Below are 20,286 nucleotides of genomic sequence, written 5' to 3' on the forward strand. Positions count from 1 at the left end.
ATGAAACCTATCCTGAAATTATGCACTATTTCTTACTTAGACATTTGTACCTTATGCTCTTGCAGTTTATCTTATATTTAAGTAATTGAAGAAATATGAAACTAAAAAATAATATAATATATTGAAAAGCGGTGAGGTGTCTTAAAATAAAAAATGTTTGCATCTTTCACATTTGGAAACATCTATATATGACTACACTAATATCAAATCAGGTGATGCAATGTATCCAAAAATTGGAGTTTTGAATGCAACGTTCAAAATAAACACGAGTTAAGGGTATAATTCAACTTGATTTTTTTAGGTAAATAATAAAGAAAAGTACAACAGATGGGGATGGCAAACCCGTCTATTGTCCTCATCAAAAGCAAAGGATACTTCACGGGGACATGATTCAATAAACACAAAGTATCTATCCAGATTACATCCCAGTATAGCTAGTGGTGCATCAGCACATCCCAGAATCACTTTAGTTGAACAAGAAGATGCCATCGAAGTCTATGCAGCAAGTCCAGTCGGAGAAGTTGATAAACTGCCGGAGTTCATTCTTCCCCGTCGAACACTCTTGTGCTCCGCGATTGGTAAGGGTAAGGACAAAAATTGATGGCTGTTCAAGACCTGTAATGAGCAAGACCTCAGTAATTTGTAAACCAAGAAGCTGATTCGCTAATGAAGTCTATGCGGCAAGTCTTGCAGAAGAAGTTGATGAAGTTTCGATCGGAGTTCAATCTGCCCCGCGGAACATTCAAGTGCCGCCGCAATTTGTGTAAGGATTAGGACAGCAGAAGTTGATGGCTGTTAAAGAAATGTAAAGACCGGGACCTCAAGTAATTTACTGCAGTGTAACGGCGAAGACCTCGAAATTCATGTCCCATGCAGCAATTTCTGTGGAATTGATAAAGTCTCCATTAGAGTTCCGTTCGGAACATGCCAATGGCGGAGTCAGGACCCTAGAGTTAGGGCGTCAATTTACGATAGCACGATAATAGTAGAGTTTAAAACCAATAAATATGTCCATCTTAAAAATTCATACTCTCCTATGGTAAATATACTTTTTTTTAATTTAAATTGCGCTTAAAATTTATAGTGAAAATTACCTTTGAATTAACATTTTTGGTAAGTCTAACACTCTTGTGAAGGGTGATGATTATAATTTTTTAATTATTTTTGGGAGCTATGTATGATAGGAAAGGGATTTTTTAAAATTTTAGAAGGGCAAATAAGTAACGATATTAGAAATTTCTGAACTTTCTAAGCTTAAAACATAATTTTCTCAAAATTGAGGGGGTGCAATTGTTCTCCCTCAACTATATGTGGCTCCACCGCTGAAACATGCAAGTGCGACCGCGGTTACTAAGGCCGACTTGCAAGGACTAGAGCAGCAAAATGTCACGCAGAGAGTGAATTAAGTACCGAACTTTATTTTAGTTTTAGTCTATTTGAGTAAATTCCTAGGGTTGAAAGAGAAATGAAATTACTTGATTCTCAAAATCATCTCCATGAGAAAAGAGTTTGGTTTGCTAACTAATCAAGTTAATTATAAATAGTATTTTGTGCTCAGTAAAATTTTAAATTTAACTTGAACTTGATTCAATCAGCATAAAACTTGAAATTTATGTGTAAAAAAACTCAAGTTACTATAAATTGATTCAAGCTTGACTTGATTAAAGGTTATTTTAGTTCAATTTTTTGATAAGCAAATATGCCAAATTTGAACGTATTGCTGAACACATTAAAATAAATAAACAAAATTAAACACTGAAGTGTTTGGGTTGAGTAGACTCATTTACACTTGTATAAATGATGCCATTAGTAATCCTTGAAATTAAGTTCCTCGTGCTCTTAGTTAAATCCTCAACTTTTGAATGTGTCATCCTGGCTCTAATCTTTTCAATTTTCAAGCCAAATTCAAGTTTTTTTTTCCATTTTAATTGCCTTCCTTGGGTTTGACTTGATGTCAATTTAGAAAGTAGGCAAACATTTTTGCTGCCTCTTATGGTTTTATTTAAATTAATTAGTGTTTAAGGTACATAATATATGCGTGCCGGTGATTAAAATTATGATCACTTGTAAATATTTGTCACAAAAAATGTTTTTCACTTGGAAAATATTTATGGTGAGGGTTTCTTGTATTGTGTTCACTTATTTATTTGGTAGTTGCTAACGTAATTAAAATCTCTACATTAAGCTCTTAAAAATAGGAGGCTGGGGAAGCAATCAATTCACTAAATTACCCTTGAAATTATTATTTCTGTATGTGTAGAAAAGGTAAATACTCTTACTAGTGAAGATATTACAAGAAGTTTAAAAAATGGCAAATATGTACTGGCACCACATAGTGGACTCCTCCTTTGTGTATTGTGTAGACTAGGTTAGTCTAACTGTGGAAGTCACAGCCGAAAATTTTATTTTAATTCATACTCTCTTGCATAATTGCAATGTTTCTAAACTCGGACTGGCCAGTGAATCGGAGAAGGGAGCAGTTCACGGTCCGACCGACCGATTTATCGGTTCATTGATATATATATATATATATATATATATATTATGCTTGCAACTTCAGTACTAAGCACTCACAGTCACAGGTCGTCACTCTACACTTGAACTTGACGACTCATGCACAATCCAACATAGTTATTGATAACTTAAGTCCTTAAAATGCATTCATCAACACAATTTAAAACTAAATTTAAGTTGAGATAATAATAAAATTTCTAAAATATATACATGAAATGGAATGATAAACATAACCAAAATTTCTAAACCAAGTTGGACTGTCTGCATCAATTAAAAAAAAAAACCACCTATTTTGTACTTGTACTCCCCCAACAAAGCAAAAAGGGTACAAACCAGAGATTTTTAAAAAAAAAAAATCGAAGAAAGAAATAATAGTTATAAAATGAAACTAAAATTAAAAAAAAAAACTAATGGAATAAATTCATACCTTGAAGACCTTCACTGGATTGGTCAATGGCACTGCCAACAAAACAAACCCCAGTCAATGATGATTGCCTGGCTTCGAGTTATCTTTATCTATAAACAAAAATAGACAAAAAAGGACGAATTCATGTAAAAAAATAAAATAAAATAAAAAAGAAACTAGATTACTAGATTAGTGCTTCTTTAGATTTCCTTCAAAATTTACCTGTGCATTACACGAACTGCAACTCTGCAACTGAGCCAAAGAAATCATACAAAAATAGTTCAATTCATGGCCGAAAGGCTAAAAGGAGAAGAGGGAAAAGAAGATAGAGGAGGATGAGCCGATGAGGAAGTAAAGCAAAACAAAGAAATAAGAGCCGACGTGTCTTAGTCGCTAGTGCTGGGGTTTCTCTTTTTTAATTTAATTTTTAGTTTTTCACTAAATAAGTTAAGTAGATTTATACACAAAATACGTTTGTCCTGTGGTTGTAGTCTAACGGTAAGAAATCCTTCTTGTTGCCTTAAGGATTACGGTTCAAATCTTAGTGGTTGCATTCTTGAAATTGTTTTCATTTGAAAATTTTTAAAACTGCCGGTTCACTGTCTAAACGAGGATTAGGGTTCAAATCTTAGTGGTTGCATTCTTGAAATTGTTTTCATTTGAAAATTTTCAAAACCGCCGGTTCATTGTCTAAACGATTTTTCACAGTTTGTCCAGTTCACTTGGTTTCTAACGATTTTTCATTAATCTCCGGTTTTAGCATTAGACCGGACCGTTGAAATGTCCGGTTTGCAGTGCAGTCCAATTCTGAAAACATTGCATGATTGTGGTACCAATTAGCTGAAAACAACCGATTTGAGGAACACTTATGGAGATAATTTTACACAATGAATTGTAAGGTAACGGAAGAAAATCAAAGACTCAAAATCTTAACCCCTTAACTAGTCTCCATTATTACGTTGGCAGATCCATAACATATTGTAACTGTAACTACTTGGCTAACTAAATCAAGACTGTCGGGCATACTCTCCAAGCCCAGACAACTAGATGTAATCGAGAGTTTGCTAAAAATGCTTAAAAACTATAATTTTTTTTCTTGTTATCAAATACATTTGAATATGTTAATATCTAAATTCATTAACTTTAAATGCTAAATTGGGGTTTTCAAAAAAGGCCTAAGTTTTTTTTATGTACTATCAGTCAGTGTTTTCAGAACCGGACCGGACCGGCCGGTTCAACCGGTTGGACCGCGAACCGGACAGGCCAACGGTCCGGTCTAGAGCTAAACCCGGAGAGTAGTCAAGAACCGCTGGAAACCGGATGACTCGGACGAACCGGAAAAACCCGCTTAGACCGTGAACCGGCGGTTTTTAAAACTTTTCAAAATGAAATTCCAAATTGTAGCTGCCAAGAGTCAAACACCAAACCTTGTGTTTGTTATAAGAAGCCCTTACCACTGAGCCATAGGCAGCGGACATGATTATTTTGTGCAAATATCTACTTAACTTATTAAATGAAAAACTAAAAACACCCTAAACCTAAGATACATCAAACTTATTTCTTTGTATATAAAACATATATAAATGCAAAGATAGTAATAATTGTTAGTATATGTATATATATAATAAATTAGGTGTATTAAATGTGTTAGGACAACCGTTAAAAAAATCCTTTAATAAAATAGCTTTTTCAAATTATTTTTTAAATTTTTGTAGAAAATGTACGACAACGATTTAATATGTGTAGAATAAAAATAATCAAGAAATAAATTTGTGAAAAAATAAAAAATTAAAAAAAATGACAATCTAATTTGGTAACTAAATTGAATTGTTTAGATAAGTTATTGTTTTCAAAAATTTTAATTACATCAAAAACACTTGTGCTTTACATCACAAATATATTGTTGGTATATCTATGTTTGTTAATGTACTCCCCTTGATTATTAATGTAATCCCCTTGATTTTTTAATTTGTGAAAATAAATAAAAATACTTAGACTTTTAATTTCAGTTACAATCTCACAATAAAATAATGGTTGAAATGCAATAATAGATAGAAAGATTGAGTAGGGATATTCTTGCTCAATTGACATTGTAGACAAGTATTTAGGAAAAAAATTGATAAGTAATTATTATTTTAAAAAATATTTATAATTACATTGTACACATTCGTACTTTACATCATGACTCCTTGATTTTTTTTTTTAATTTGTGTGAATAAACAAAATACTTAAAAATTTTAATTTCAATTACAATCTCAAAACAATATCGTAGGTAGTAACATTGAATAAGGATATTGTTACCTAACTGACTGGTAAATAAATATTAAATAAGGGAACATTGATAAATAATTGGGCGCTAATAACAATTTTCTAGTGGACAAAAAATGTGAATATGGAGAATTTTTTTTCTTTCCAATGAATATGGACTGAGTGAGAAAGTCAAATGGCCGAATTGAAAACACAAATTTGAAAAAAGTTAAAAAAGAATTATTTTTTTAACCCAAATTATTTAATGCTACAACCACTCACTTTTATCTCATTTTTTGTTTCTTATCAAGTTTGCATTTCTATTTTCGATTCTCTTGACTTCCTTCGAACTCCAAACTTTCTTTTTTAAATTGCAATCTCTAAATCCCAGAGGCATAAATTTAAAATTTAAGTTTACAATGTCAAATCCTCATAGACGTGAATTTTGTATAATTTCAAAATATTGTGATATTTTTTGGATAGATTTAAGATTATTTTGGTAGATATAATTGAAATTGAAATGAAATTTATTTGTTTTAACTTATAATTTAAAAAATTTATTTTTGAAAATCCAAGTTATTCAAAAATAGTAAACTTTTCATCATATAAAGTTTTAAATTAGTCTATTGCATGTCTTATTTTGTGCATATATATATTTATATAAATTATTTTTAAAAAAATTCATTGAACCGAGGTTGAACCGGTCCGACCGGTTGAACCTCGACCCTTTCACTTCGCCGGTTCAATTGACGGTCCGGGTTTTAAAACATTGCTATCAGTGTGTATTTTTTATTTTTTTTTACATTAATAGGTTTACCCTTCTTGCTAATTTTTTTTCTTAAGGTAGGGGAAAAATTCAAAAACATATTAGTTAAAGAGTAAGTTTTTATACATTGAATCTTAAACCTCATCCTTCTTGCTAATTTTTTCAAAGGCAAGGAAAAATTCAAGAAAATATTAGTTAAAGAGTAAGTTTTTTATACACTATCAGTGAACAATTTTTTTTTCTTTTTACACTAGAAGATTCACCCTTCTTGCTAATTTTTTTAAGGTAGGGAAAAAACTCAAGTTACATATTAGTTACAAAGTAAGTTTTTTGATGCAATGCATTGTCAGTATATAATTTTTTTTTTTTTTACACTAGAAGATTCACCCTTCTTGCTACTTTATCTCAGGGCAAGGAAAAATTCAATAGCATATTAGTTAAAGGGTAAGTTTTTAATACATTGTTAGTGTACAAATTTTTTCATAATAGCATATTCACCTTTCTTCCTAATTTTTTTGTCAAGGCAAGGAAAACTTCAACAACATATTAGTTAAAGAGTAAATTTTTTATATACTGTCAGTGAACATTTTTTTTACACTAGCATATTTAGATCATGCCATATAATATAAATTCAAATTTGGGATTCAAATCATTCACATATGTGATGCATTTATAACTACTAGTGTTTAAAAAATCACTACACACATGTGATGCACTTAAGAAGTTTATGAGGAATTTATCTGTGTGGTTGTTTTCTTAAGCACCGACTCTAGTGAATTATATGGAGAGGGCTAGTGCAGTCAGGTACAGTTCAGTCCGGTTATTGTATTTATTATATTATTTGATGCGTAATTACATTACATTATTGTATTCAAGATAAAATTAATATATATGAATAAAATATTCAACATAGTACAATATTATGATGTATGTGTACACTACAAATTTAAACATGTACACTGAACGGACCAAACCGTACAAAAACACAATTGTATTGAGTCCTTGTCCAAATTTATATATACGCGAGCAACACGATATTTATCAAGGTATTTTGTTAGGATAGTCTAGCGAGTTCTTATGCACCAACTCTTCTGACTTGCGCGATTATTGGTTACTCAAGAATTCTTTCCCGTTATTATGAATTCTTCCTTTCCAGTTAGACTGGTAATATTTCTTTTCTCAGCATATATGGGCAGCACCAAAAAAAAAAAAAAAGACTATTCCTCCAAAAAAAAAATAATAAATAAAGAAGAAGATCATACTTCACTAAAGAGACCAAACACCATTTATTCAGGCAAAAACAAGAAACAATACATGTTAAGCTGATAAAGGCTATATGAGATACGTAATAAAAGGCACTGCATCACAAGACAAGATGCTAGTTTCATGCTTATAACATCAGACCGTGATATATAGAAAAAGCAGAATTGCTTTCTAATTAATGAAGCACCAGCAATTATTTCAACATTTAAACTATTCTAAGCAGTGGGATAAGAAGCCTGGCTGGCGATGCCACAAAGGCCTTCTGGAGCACCAGTGTCTCTCTGAAGGCGCATGTACCCATCCTCACCCCAGCTAGTTCCCCAGGAATTCTTAACCAACCAATACTTGGTTCCATCCTCACTTGTACCGTATCCAACTAGTGTCACGGCATGGTCCAAGTTATTCCCACAATCGCCGGAGAAAACGCCGCTTTGATAGTTTTTGAAGTCCATGCCGCTGCCTTCAATGCCAACTGATACGGGTTGTTTAGACACGGCCTGCAGAAGAGCATCCTCGTTATTCTGAGGGACATCTTCATAACTTGTGATCCGGACAGCTCCTTGGTCGTTATTGCAAGTGCCATCAGCTCCTTGATATGGGTACTCGGATTCAGTGGCGAGGCCATTGCTAGCAATGAAATTAAATGCTTCATCCATGCGACCTCCACTGCAGCCATGATTACTACTGGTATCACAGTCAACAAGCTGTTGCTCAGACAGCGAGGTTAGCTGACCGGCTTTGAGTTTATGAATTCCTTCTACGGCTGCAACAGCTGAAAATGCCCAACAACATCCTGCATTTTCATTATCCAAAGGGGTTTTTCATCCTAATTAGCCCAACTTCATATAGACATTTTGGCATGGAAAGCATATACTAATGGTGGTCAAATATTGGACTTACCACAAGCTGCCTGGTCCTTGACTCCAGTGACAGCACCTTTCTGTCTCCAGTCCGTGGAAGGCGGAGCGTCACTGACATCTGCATACCTGAATGAAGTTCCTTGAGATACGTCTTTCCTTGGTTTGTAGTTGTACCCAGTGCTGGCTGATAGGAACTCTTCGTTTGTCAGGTCAGCAAATCGGTTAATGCCCAACACGTAAGACTTGTTCAGATTACATCCCAGTATAGCTAGTGGTGCATCAGCACATCCCAGAATCACTTTAGTTGAACAAGAAGATGCCATCGAAGTCTATGCAGCAAGTCCAGTCGGAGAAGTTGATAAACTGTTGAGCAAGAATATCCCTACTCAATCTTTCTATCTATTATTGCATTTCAACCATTATTTTATTGTGAGATTGTAACTGAAATTAAAAGTCTAAGTATTTTTATTTATTTTCACAAATTAAAAAATCAAGGGGATTACATTAATAATCAAGGGGAGTACATTAACAAACATAGATATACCAACAATATATTTGTGATGTAAAGCACAAGTGTTTTTGATGTAATTAAAATTTTTGAAAACAATAACTTATCTAAACAATTCAATTTAGTTACCAAATTAGATTGTCATTTTTTTTAATTTTTTATTTTTTCACAAATTTATTTCTTGATTATTTTTATTCTACACATATTAAATCGTTGTCGTACATTTTCTACAAAAATTTAAAAAATAATTTGAAAAAGCTATTTTATTAAAGGATTTTTTTAACGGTTGTCCTAACACATTTAATACACCTAATTTATTATATATATACATATACTAACAATTATTACTATCTTTGCATTTATATATGTTTTATATACAAAGAAATAAGTTTGATGTATCTTAGGTTTAGGGTGTTTTTAGTTTTTCATTTAATAAGTTAAGTAGATATTTGCACAAAATAATCATGTCCGCTGCCTATGGCTCAGTGGTAAGGGCTTCTTATAACAAACACAAGGTTTGGTGTTTGACTCTTGGCAGCTACAATTTGGAATTTCATTTTGAAAAGTTTTAAAAACCGCCGGTTCACGGTCTAAGCGGGTTTTTCCGGTTCGTCCGAGTCATCCGGTTTCCAGCGGTTCTTGACTACTCTCCGGGTTTAGCTCTAGACCGGACCGTTGGCCTGTCCGGTTCGCGGTCCAACCGGTTGAACCGGCCGGTCCGGTCCGGTTCTGAAAACACTGACTGATAGTACATAAAAAAAACTTAGGCCTTTTTTGAAAACCCCAATTTAGCATTTAAAGTTAATGAATTTAGATATTAACATATTCAAATGTATTTGATAACAAGAAAAAAAATTATAGTTTTTAAGCATTTTTGCAAACTCTCGATTACATCTAGTTGTCTGGGCTTGGAGAGTATGCCCGACAGTCTTGATTTAGTTAGCCAAGTAGTTACAGTTACAATATGTTATGGATCTGCCAACGTAATAATGGAGACTAGTTAAGGGGTTAAGATTTTGAGTCTTTGATTTTCTTCCGTTACCTTACAATTCATTGTGTAAAATTATCTCCATAAGTGTTCCTCAAATCGGTTGTTTTCAGCTAATTGGTACCACAATCATGCAATGTTTTCAGAATTGGACTGCACTGCAAACCGGACATTTCAACGGTCCGGTCTAATGCTAAAACCGGAGATTAATGAAAAATCGTTAGAAACCAAGTGAACTGGACAAACTGTGAAAAATCGTTTAGACAATGAACCGGCGGTTTTGAAAATTTTCAAATGAAAACAATTTCAAGAATGCAACCACTAAGATTTGAACCCTAATCCTCGTTTAGACAGTGAACCGGCAGTTTTAAAAATTTTCAAATGAAAACAATTTCAAGAATGCAACCACTAAGATTTGAACCGTAATCCTTAAGGCAACAAGAAGGATTTCTTACCGTTAGACTACAACCACAGGACAAACGTATTTTGTGTATAAATCTACTTAACTTATTTAGTGAAAAACTAAAAATTAAATTAAAAAAGAGAAACCCCAGCACTAGCGACTAAGACACGTCGGCTCTTATTTCTTTGTTTTGCTTTACTTCCTCATCGGCTCATCCTCCTCTATCTTCTTTTCCCTCTTCTCCTTTTAGCCTTTCGGCCATGAATTGAACTATTTTTGTATGATTTCTTTGGCTCAGTTGCAGAGTTGCAGTTCGTGTAATGCACAGGTAAATTTTGAAGGAAATCTAAAGAAGCACTAATCTAGTAATCTAGTTTCTTTTTTATTTTATTTTATTTTTTTACATGAATTCGTCCTTTTTTGTCTATTTTTGTTTATAGATAAAGATAACTCGAAGCCAGGCAATCATCATTGACTGGGGTTTGTTTTGTTGGCAGTGCCATTGACCAATCCAGTGAAGGTCTTCAAGGTATGAATTTATTCCATTAGTTTTTTTTTTTAATTTTAGTTTCATTTTATAACTATTATTTCTTTCTTCGATTTTTTTTTTTTAAAAATCTCTGGTTTGTACCCTTTTTGCTTTGTTGGGGGAGTACAAGTACAAAATAGGTGGTTTTTTTTTTTAATTGATGCAGACAGTCCAACTTGGTTTAGAAATTTTGGTTATGTTTATCATTCCATTTCATGTATATATTTTAGAAATTTTATTATTATCTCAACTTAAATTTAGTTTTAAATTGTGTTGATGAATGCATTTTAAGGACTTAAGTTATCAATAACTATGTTGGATTGTGCATGAGTCGTCAAGTTCAAGTGTAGAGTGACGACCTGTGACTGTGAGTGCTTAGTACTGAAGTTGCAAGCATATATATATATATATATATATATATATATCAATGAACCGATAAATCGGTCGGTCGGACCGTGAACTGCTCCCTTCTCCGATTCACTGGCCAGTCCGAGTTTAGAAACATTGCAATTATGCAAGAGAGTATGAATTAAAATAAAATTTTCGGCTGTGACTTCCACAGTTAGACTAACCTAGTCTACACAATACACAAAGGAGGAGTCCACTATGTGGTGCCAGTACATATTTGCCATTTTTTAAACTTCTTGTAATATCTTCACTAGTAAGAGTATTTACCTTTTCTACACATACAGAAATAATAATTTCAAGGGTAATTTAGTGAATTGATTGCTTCCCCAGCCTCCTATTTTTAAGAGCTTAATGTAGAGATTTTAATTACGTTAGCAACTACCAAATAAATAAGTGAACACAATACAAGAAACCCTCACCATAAATATTTTCCAAGTGAAAAACATTTTTTGTGACAAATATTTACAAGTGATCATAATTTTAATCACCGGCACGCATATATTATGTACCTTAAACACTAATTAATTTAAATAAAACCATAAGAGGCAGCAAAAATGTTTGCCTACTTTCTAAATTGACATCAAGTCAAACCCAAGGAAGGCAATTAAAATGGAAAAAAAAACTTGAATTTGGCTTGAAAATTGAAAAGATTAGAGCCAGGATGACACATTCAAAAGTTGAGGATTTAACTAAGAGCACGAGGAACTTAATTTCAAGGATTACTAATGGCATCATTTATACAAGTGTAAATGAGTCTACTCAACCCAAACACTTCAGTGTTTAATTTTGTTTATTTATTTTAATGTGTTCAGCAATACGTTCAAATTTGGCATATTTGCTTATCAAAAAATTGAACTAAAATAACCTTTAATCAAGTCAAGCTTGAATCAATTTATAGTAACTTGAGTTTTTTTACACATAAATTTCAAGTTTTATGCTGATTGAATCAAGTTCAAGTTAAATTTAAAATTTTACTGAGCACAAAATACTATTTATAATTAACTTGATTAGTTAGCAAACCAAACTCTTTTCTCATGGAGATGATTTTGAGAATCAAGTAATTTCATTTCTCTTTCAACCCTAGGAATTTACTCAAATAGACTAAAACTAAAATAAAGTTCGGTACTTAATTCACTCTCTGCGTGACATTTTGCTGCTCTAGTCCTTGCAAGTCGGCCTTAGTAACCGCGGTCGCACTTGCATGTTTCAGCGGTGGAGCCACATATAGTTGAGGGAGAACAATTGCACCCCCTCAATTTTGAGAAAATTATGTTTTAAGCTTAGAAAGTTCAGAAATTTCTAATATCGTTACTTATTTGCCCTTCTAAAATTTTAAAAAATCCCTTTCCTATCATACATAGCTCCCAAAAATAATTAAAAAATTATAATCATCACCCTTCACAAGAGTGTTAGACTTACCAAAAATGTTAATTCAAAGGTAATTTTCACTATAAATTTTAAGCGCAATTTAAATTAAAAAAAAGTATATTTACCATAGGAGAGTATGAATTTTTAAGATGGACATATTTATTGGTTTTAAACTCTACTATTATCGTGCTATCGTAAATTGACGCCCTAACTCTAGGGTCCTGACTCCGCCATTGGCATGTTCCGAACGGAACTCTAATGGAGACTTTATCAATTCCACAGAAATTGCTGCATGGGACATGAATTTCGAGGTCTTCGCCGTTACACTGCAGTAAATTACTTGAGGTCCCGGTCTTTACATTTCTTTAACAGCCATCAACTTCTGCTGTCCTAATCCTTACACAAATTGCGGCGGCACTTGAATGTTCCGCGGGGCAGATTGAACTCCGATCGAAACTTCATCAACTTCTTCTGCAAGACTTGCCGCATAGACTTCATTAGCGAATCAGCTTCTTGGTTTACAAATTACTGAGGTCTTGCTCATTACAGGTCTTGAACAGCCATCAATTTTTGTCCTTACCCTTACCAATCGCGGAGCACAAGAGTGTTCGACGGGGAAGAATGAACTCCGGCAGTTTATCAACTTCTCCGACTGGACTTGCTGCATAGACTTCGATGGCATCTTCTTGTTCAACTAAAGTGATTCTGGGATGTGCTGATGCACCACTAGCTATACTGGGATGTAATCTGGATAGATACTTTGTGTTTATTGAATCATGTCCCCGTGAAGTATCCTTTGCTTTTGATGAGGACAATAGACGGGTTTGCCATCCCCATCTGTTGTACTTTTCTTTATTATTTACCTAAAAAAATCAAGTTGAATTATACCCTTAACTCGTGTTTATTTTGAACGTTGCATTCAAAACTCCAATTTTTGGATACATTGCATCACCTGATTTGATATTAGTGTAGTCATATATAGATGTTTCCAAATGTGAAAGATGCAAACATTTTTTATTTTAAGACACCTCACCGCTTTTCAATATATTATATTATTTTTTAGTTTCATATTTCTTCAATTACTTAAATATAAGATAAACTGCAAGAGCATAAGGTACAAATGTCTAAGTAAGAAATAGTGCATAATTTCAGGATAGGTTTCATTAGAAGAAAAGGGGAATAAAGTTGTTTCTAAATAGACCATTCACTAAAGAGTATCACATATAACTAATTCTTAATAGTTTGATAAAGAGTATCACAAATACTTCCTACGTCTGCCCCAAAACCAACGCTCACGCATGCCAACCGAGCTTCTGATTGCCCATCAATCTAGGGCATAATTTTGCCAGAGTTTCTAGGACCAAAACGATGGAAATTTGGTCATAATTAACTCAGCTTTCCGAACTGAAATCTATAAATAGCTAGCTGGTATTCTGAATGGAAGCAGTGTGGCTTCCCATTCAAATCTTTTGCACCATAATTTATTGGCTTTATACTCTCAGATTCTTCCATTCACTTGTTTCTTTGAGCTCTTAATCAAACAATGGCTTGGACATTCAATTCTATGCTGGTTACTGCCGCATTCTTACTGCTGGCGATGTTGGCTTCTCAAGCTACGGCCCGCAGCTTGGATGAAGCCTCATTGACTGAAAAGCACGAGCAGTGGATGGTTGAACACGGACGGGTTTACAAGGATGAGGCAGAGAAGGCAAAGCGATTCAAGATTTTCAAGGAAACTGTGGAGTACATTGAGGCCTTCAACAAGGCTGGGAACAAGTCTTACGTGTTGGGCATTAACCGATTTGCTGACCTGACAAACGAAGAGTTCCTATCAGCCAGCACTGGGTACAACTACAAACCAAGGAAAGACGTATCTCAAGGAACTTCATTCAGGTATGCAGATGTCAGTGACGCTCCGCCTTCCACGGACTGGAGACAGAAAGGTGCTGTCACTGGAGTCAAGGACCAGGCAGCTTGTGGTAAGTCCAATATTTGACCACCATTAGTATATGCTTTCCATGCCAAAATGTCTATATGAAGTTGGGCTAATTAGGATGAAAAACCCCTTTGGATAATGAAAATGCAGGATGTTGTTGGGCATTTTCAGCTGTTGCAGCCGTAGAAGGAATTCATAAACTCAAAGCCGGTCAGCTAACCTCGCTGTCTGAGCAACAGCTTGTTGACTGTGATACCAGTAGTAATCATGGCTGCAGTGGAGGTCGCATGGATGAAGCATTTAATTTCATTGCTAGCAATGGCCTCGCCACTGAATCCGAGTACCCATATCAAGGAGCTGATGGCACTTGCAATAACGACCAAGGAGCTGTCCGGATCACAAGTTATGAAGATGTCCCTCAGAATAACGAGGATGCTCTTCTGCAGGCCGTGTCTAAACAACCCGTATCAGTTGGCATTGAAGGCAGCGGCATGGACTTCAAAAACTATCAAAGCGGCGTTTTCTCCGGCGATTGTGGGAATAACTTGGACCATGCCGTGACACTAGTTGGATACGGTACAAGTGAGGATGGAACCAAGTATTGGTTGGTTAAGAATTCCTGGGGAACTAGCTGGGGTGAGGATGGGTACATGCGCCTTCAGAGAGACACTGGTGCTCCAGAAGGCCTTTGTGGCATCGCCAGCCAGGCTTCTTATCCCACTGCTTAGAATAGTTTAAATGTTGAAATAATTGCTGGTGCTTCATTAATTAGAAAGCAATTCTGCTTTTTCTATATATCACGGTCTGATGTTATAAGCATGAAACTAGCATCTTGTCTTGTGATGCAGTGCCTTTTATTACGTATCTCATATAGCCTTTATCAGCTTAACATGTATTGTTTCTTGTTTTTGCCTGAATAAATGGTGTTTGGTCTCTTTAGTGAAGTATGATCTTCTTCTTTATTTATTATTTTTTTTTTGGAGGAATAGTCTTTTTTTTTTTTTTTGGTGCTGCCCATATATGCTGAGAAAAGAAATATTACCAGTCTAACTGGAAAGGAAGAATTCATAATAACGGGAAAGAATTCTTGAGTAACCAATAATCGCGCAAGTCAGAAGAGTTGGTGCATAAGAACTCGCTAGACTATCCTAACAAAATACCTTGATAAATATCGTGTTGCTCGCGTATATATAAATTTGGACAAGGACTCAATACAATTGTGTTTTTGTACGGTTTGGTCCGTTCAGTGTACATGTTTAAATTTGTAGTGTACACATACATCATAATATTGTACTATGTTGAATATTTTATTCATATATATTAATTTTATCTTGAATACAATAATGTAATGTAATTACGCATCAAATAATATAATAAATACAATAACCGGACTGAACTGTACCTGACTGCACTAGCCCTCTCCATATAATTCACTAGAGTCGGTGCTTAAGAAAACAACCACACAGATAAATTCCTCATAAACTTCTTAAGTGCATCACATGTGTGTAGTGATTTTTTAAACACTAGTAGTTATAAATGCATCACATATGTGAATGATTTGAATCCCAAATTTGAATTTATATTATATGGCATGATCTAAATATGCTAGTGTAAAAAAAATGTTCACTGACAGTATATAAAAAATTTACTCTTTAACTAATATGTTGTTGAAGTTTTCCTTGCCTTGACAAAAAAATTAGGAAGAAAGGTGAATATGCTATTATGAAAAAATTTGTACACTAACAATGTATTAAAAACTTACCCTTTAACTAATATGCTATTGAATTTTTCCTTGCCCTGAGATAAAGTAGCAAGAAGGGTGAATCTTCTAGTGTAAAAAAAAAAAAAATTATATACTGACAATGCATTGCATCAAAAAACTTACTTTGTAACTAATATGTAACTTGAGTTTTTTCCCTACCTTAAAAAAATTAGCAAGAAGGGTGAATCTTCTAGTGTAAAAAGAAAAAAAAATTGTTCACTGATAGTGTATAAAAAACTTACTCTTTAACTAATATTTTCTTGAATTTTTCCTTGCCTTTGAAAAAATTAGCAAGAAGGATGAGGTTTAAGATTCAATGTATAAAAACTTACTCTTTAACTAATATGTTTTTGAATTTTTCCCCTACCTTAAGAAAAAAAATTAGCAAGAAGGGTAAACCTATTAATGTAAAAAAAAATAAAAAATACACACTGATAGCAATGTTTTAAAACCCGGACCGTCAATTGAACCGGCGAAGTGAAAGGGTCGAGGTTCAACCGGTCGGACCGGTTCAACCTCGGTTCAATGAATTTTTTTAAAAATAATTTATATAAATATATATATGCACAAAATAAGACATGCAATAGACTAATTTAAAACTTTATATGATGAAAAGTTTACTATTTTTGAATAACTTGGATTTTCAAAAATAAATTTTTTAAATTATAAGTTAAAACAAATAAATTTCATTTCAATTTCAATTATATCTACCAAAATAATCTTAAATCTATCCAAAAAATATCACAATATTTTGAAATTATACAAAATTCACGTCTATGAGGATTTGACATTGTAAACTTAAATTTTAAATTTATGCCTCTGGGATTTAGAGATTGCAATTTAAAAAAGAAAGTTTGGAGTTCGAAGGAAGTCAAGAGAATCGAAAATAGAAATGCAAACTTGATAAGAAACAAAAAATGAGATAAAAGTGAGTGGTTGTAGCATTAAATAATTTGGGTTAAAAAAATAATTCTTTTTTAACTTTTTTCAAATTTGTGTTTTCAATTCGGCCATTTGACTTTCTCACTCAGTCCATATTCATTGGAAAGAAAAAAAATTCTCCATATTCACATTTTTTGTCCACTAGAAAATTGTTATTAGCGCCCAATTATTTATCAATGTTCCCTTATTTAATATTTATTTACCAGTCAGTTAGGTAACAATATCCTTATTCAATGTTACTACCTACGATATTGTTTTGAGATTGTAATTGAAATTAAAATTTTTAAGTATTTTGTTTATTCACACAAATTAAAAAAAAAAATCAAGGAGTCATGATGTAAAGTACGAATGTGTACAATGTAATTATAAATATTTTTTAAAATAATAATTACTTATCAATTTTTTTCCTAAATACTTGTCTACAATGTCAATTGAGCAAGAATATCCCTACTCAATCTTTCTATCTATTATTGCATTTCAACCATTATTTTATTGTGAGATTGTAACTGAAATTAAAAGTCTAAGTATTTTTATTTATTTTCACAAATTAAAAAATCAAGGGGATTACATTAATAATCAAGGGGAGTACATTAACAAACATAGATATACCAACAATATATTTGTGATGTAAAGCACAAGTGTTTTTGATGTAATTAAAATTTTTGAAAACAATAACTTATCTAAACAATTCAATTTAGTTACCAAATTAGATTGTCATTTTTTTTAATTTTTTATTTTTTCACAAATTTATTTCTTGATTATTTTTATTCTACACATATTAAATCGTTGTCGTACATTTTCTACAAAAATTTAAAAAATAATTTGAAAAAGCTATTTTATTAAAGGATTTTTTTAACGGTTGTCCTAACACATTTAATACACCTAATTTATTATATATATACATATACTAACAATTATTACTATCTTTGCATTTATATATGTTTTATATACAAAGAAATAAGTTTGATGTATCTTAGGTTTAGGGTGTTTTTAGTTTTTCATTTAATAAGTTAAGTAGATATTTGCACAAAATAATCATGTCCGCTGCCTATGGCTCAGTGGTAAGGGCTTCTTATAACAAACACAAGGTTTGGTGTTTGACTCTTGGCAGCTACAATTTGGAATTTCATTTTGAAAAGTTTCAAAAACCGCCGGTTCACGGTCTAAGCGGGTTTTTCCGGTTCGTCCGAGTCATCCGGTTTCCAGCGGTTCTTGACTACTCTCCGGGTTTAGCTCTAGACCGGACCGTTGGCCTGTCCGGTTCGCGGTCCAACCGGTTGAACCGGCCGGTCCGGTCCGGTTCTGAAAACACTGACTGATAGTACATAAAAAAAACTTAGGCCTTTTTTGAAAACCCCAATTTAGCATTTAAAGTTAATGAATTTAGATATTAACATATTCAAATGTATTTGATAACAAGAAAAAAAATTATAGTTTTTAAGCATTTTTAGCAAACTCTCGATTACATCTAGTTGTCTGGGCTTGGAGAGTATGCCCGACAGTCTTGATTTAGTTAGCCAAGTAGTTACAGTTACAATATGTTATGGATCTGCCAACGTAATAATGGAGACTAGTTAAGGGGTTAAGATTTTGAGTCTTTGATTTTCTTCCGTTACCTTACAATTCATTGTGTAAAATTATCTCCATAAGTGTTCCTCAAATCGGTTGTTTTCAGCTAATTGGTACCACAATCATGCAATGTTTTCAGAATTGGACTGCACTGCAAACCGGACATTTCAACGGTCCGGTCTAATGCTAAAACCGGAGATTAATGAAAAATCGTTAGAAACCAAGTGAACTGGACAAACTGTGAAAAATCGTTTAGACAATGAACCGGCGGTTTTGAAAATTTTCAAATGAAAACAATTTCAAGAATGCAACCACTAAGATTTGAACCCTAATCCTCGTTTAGACAGTGAACCGGCAGTTTTAAAAATTTTCAAATGAAAACAATTTCAAGAATGCAACCACTAAGATTTGAACCGTAATCCTTAAGGCAACAAGAAGGATTTCTTACCGTTAGACTACAACCACAGGACAAACGTATTTTGTGTATAAATCTACTTAACTTATTTAGTGAAAAACTAAAAATTAAATTAAAAAAGAGAAACCCCAGCACTAGCGACTAAGACACGTCGGCTCTTATTTCTTTGTTTTGCTTTACTTCCTCATCGGCTCATCCTCCTCTATCTTCTTTTCCCTCTTCTCCTTTTAGCCTTTCGGCCATGAATTGAACTATTTTTGTATGATTTCTTTGGCTCAGTTGCAGAGTTGCAGTTCGTGTAATGCACAGGTAAATTTTGAAGGAAATCTAAAGAAGCACTAATCTAGTAATCTAGTTTCTTTTTTATTTTATTTTATTTTTTTACATGAATTCGTCCTTTTTTGTCTATTTTTGTTTATAGATAAAGATAACTCGAAGCCAGGCAATCATCATTGACTGGGGTTTGTTTTGTTGGCAGTGCCATTGACCAATCCAGTGAAGGTCTTCAAGGTATGAATTTATTCCATTAGTTTTTTTTTTTAATTTTAGTTTCATTTTATAACTATTATTTCTTTCTTCGATTTTTTTTTTTTAAAAATCTCTGGTTTGTACCCTTTTTGCTTTGTTGGGGGAGTACAAGTACAAAATAGGTGGTTTTTTTTTTTAATTGATGCAGACAGTCCAACTTGGTTTAGAAATTTTGGTTATGTTTATCATTCCATTTCATGTATATATTTTAGAAATTTTATTATTATCTCAACTTAAATTTAGTTTTAAATTGTGTTGATGAATGCATTTTAAGGACTTAAGTTATCAATAACTATGTTGGATTGTGCATGAGTCGTCAAGTTCAAGTGTAGAGTGACGACCTGTGACTGTGAGTGCTTAGTACTGAAGTTGCAAGCATATATATATATATATATATATATATATATCAATGAACCGATAAATCGGTCGGTCGGACCGTGAACTGCTCCCTTCTCCGATTCACTGGCCAGTCCGAGTTTAGAAACATTGCAATTATGCAAGAGAGTATGAATTAAAATAAAATTTTCGGCTGTGACTTCCACAGTTAGACTAACCTAGTCTACACAATACACAAAGGAGGAGTCCACTATGTGGTGCCAGTACATATTTGCCATTTTTTAAACTTCTTGTAATATCTTCACTAGTAAGAGTATTTACCTTTTCTACACATACAGAAATAATAATTTCAAGGGTAATTTAGTGAATTGATTGCTTCCCCAGCCTCCTATTTTTAAGAGCTTAATGTAGAGATTTTAATTACGTTAGCAACTACCAAATAAATAAGTGAACACAATACAAGAAACCCTCACCATAAATATTTTCCAAGTGAAAAACATTTTTTGTGACAAATATTTACAAGTGATCATAATTTTAA

General features: G+C 33.1%; 2 protein-coding genes across 2 annotated transcripts; one reads left to right on the forward strand and one right to left on the reverse strand.

The window, feature by feature from the left end:
• Positions 1 to 7,195: 7,195 nt before the first annotated feature.
• On the reverse strand, positions 7,196 to 8,379 carry LOC140008642 (senescence-specific cysteine protease SAG12-like). The gene is made up of 2 exons (XM_072053478.1): positions 8,097 to 8,379; positions 7,196 to 7,989 (listed from the first exon to the last, which is right to left on the reverse strand). The coding sequence occupies exons 1-2, from the start codon at positions 8,377 to 8,379 to the stop codon at positions 7,412 to 7,414; spliced, it is 861 nt and encodes a 286-aa protein (XP_071909579.1). The 3' UTR covers positions 7,196 to 7,411.
• Positions 8,380 to 13,723: 5,344 nt separating this feature from the next.
• LOC140008507 (senescence-specific cysteine protease SAG39-like) lies at positions 13,724 to 15,140 on the forward strand. The gene is made up of 2 exons (XM_072053137.1): positions 13,724 to 14,239; positions 14,347 to 15,140. Exons 1-2 carry the CDS (start codon positions 13,804 to 13,806, stop codon positions 14,922 to 14,924), a joined length of 1,014 nt encoding a protein of 337 aa, XP_071909238.1. The 5' UTR covers positions 13,724 to 13,803; the 3' UTR covers positions 14,925 to 15,140.
• The last annotated feature ends 5,146 nt before the right edge of the window (positions 15,141 to 20,286 follow it).

This window comes from Coffea arabica, chromosome 6c (assembly GCF_036785885.1).
Source record: "Coffea arabica cultivar ET-39 chromosome 6c, Coffea Arabica ET-39 HiFi, whole genome shotgun sequence".
Taxonomy (NCBI): Eukaryota; Viridiplantae; Streptophyta; class Magnoliopsida; order Gentianales; family Rubiaceae; genus Coffea; species Coffea arabica.

Bases quoted from the DNA above. Each gene is read 5' to 3' on its own strand.
- LOC140008642 (XM_072053478.1), bottom strand. From the start codon at position 8,379: ATGGCATCTTCTTGTTCAACTAAAGTGATTCTGGGATGTGCTGATGCA. The intron at 7,990-8,096 runs GTAAGTCCAATA...ATGAAAATGCAG, and splicing joins CAAGGACCAGGCAGCTTGTG to GATGTTGTTGGGCATTTTCA.
- LOC140008507 (XM_072053137.1), top strand. From the start codon at position 13,804: ATGGCTTGGACATTCAATTCTATGCTGGTTACTGCCGCATTCTTACTG. The intron at 14,240-14,346 runs GTAAGTCCAATA...ATGAAAATGCAG, and splicing joins CAAGGACCAGGCAGCTTGTG to GATGTTGTTGGGCATTTTCA.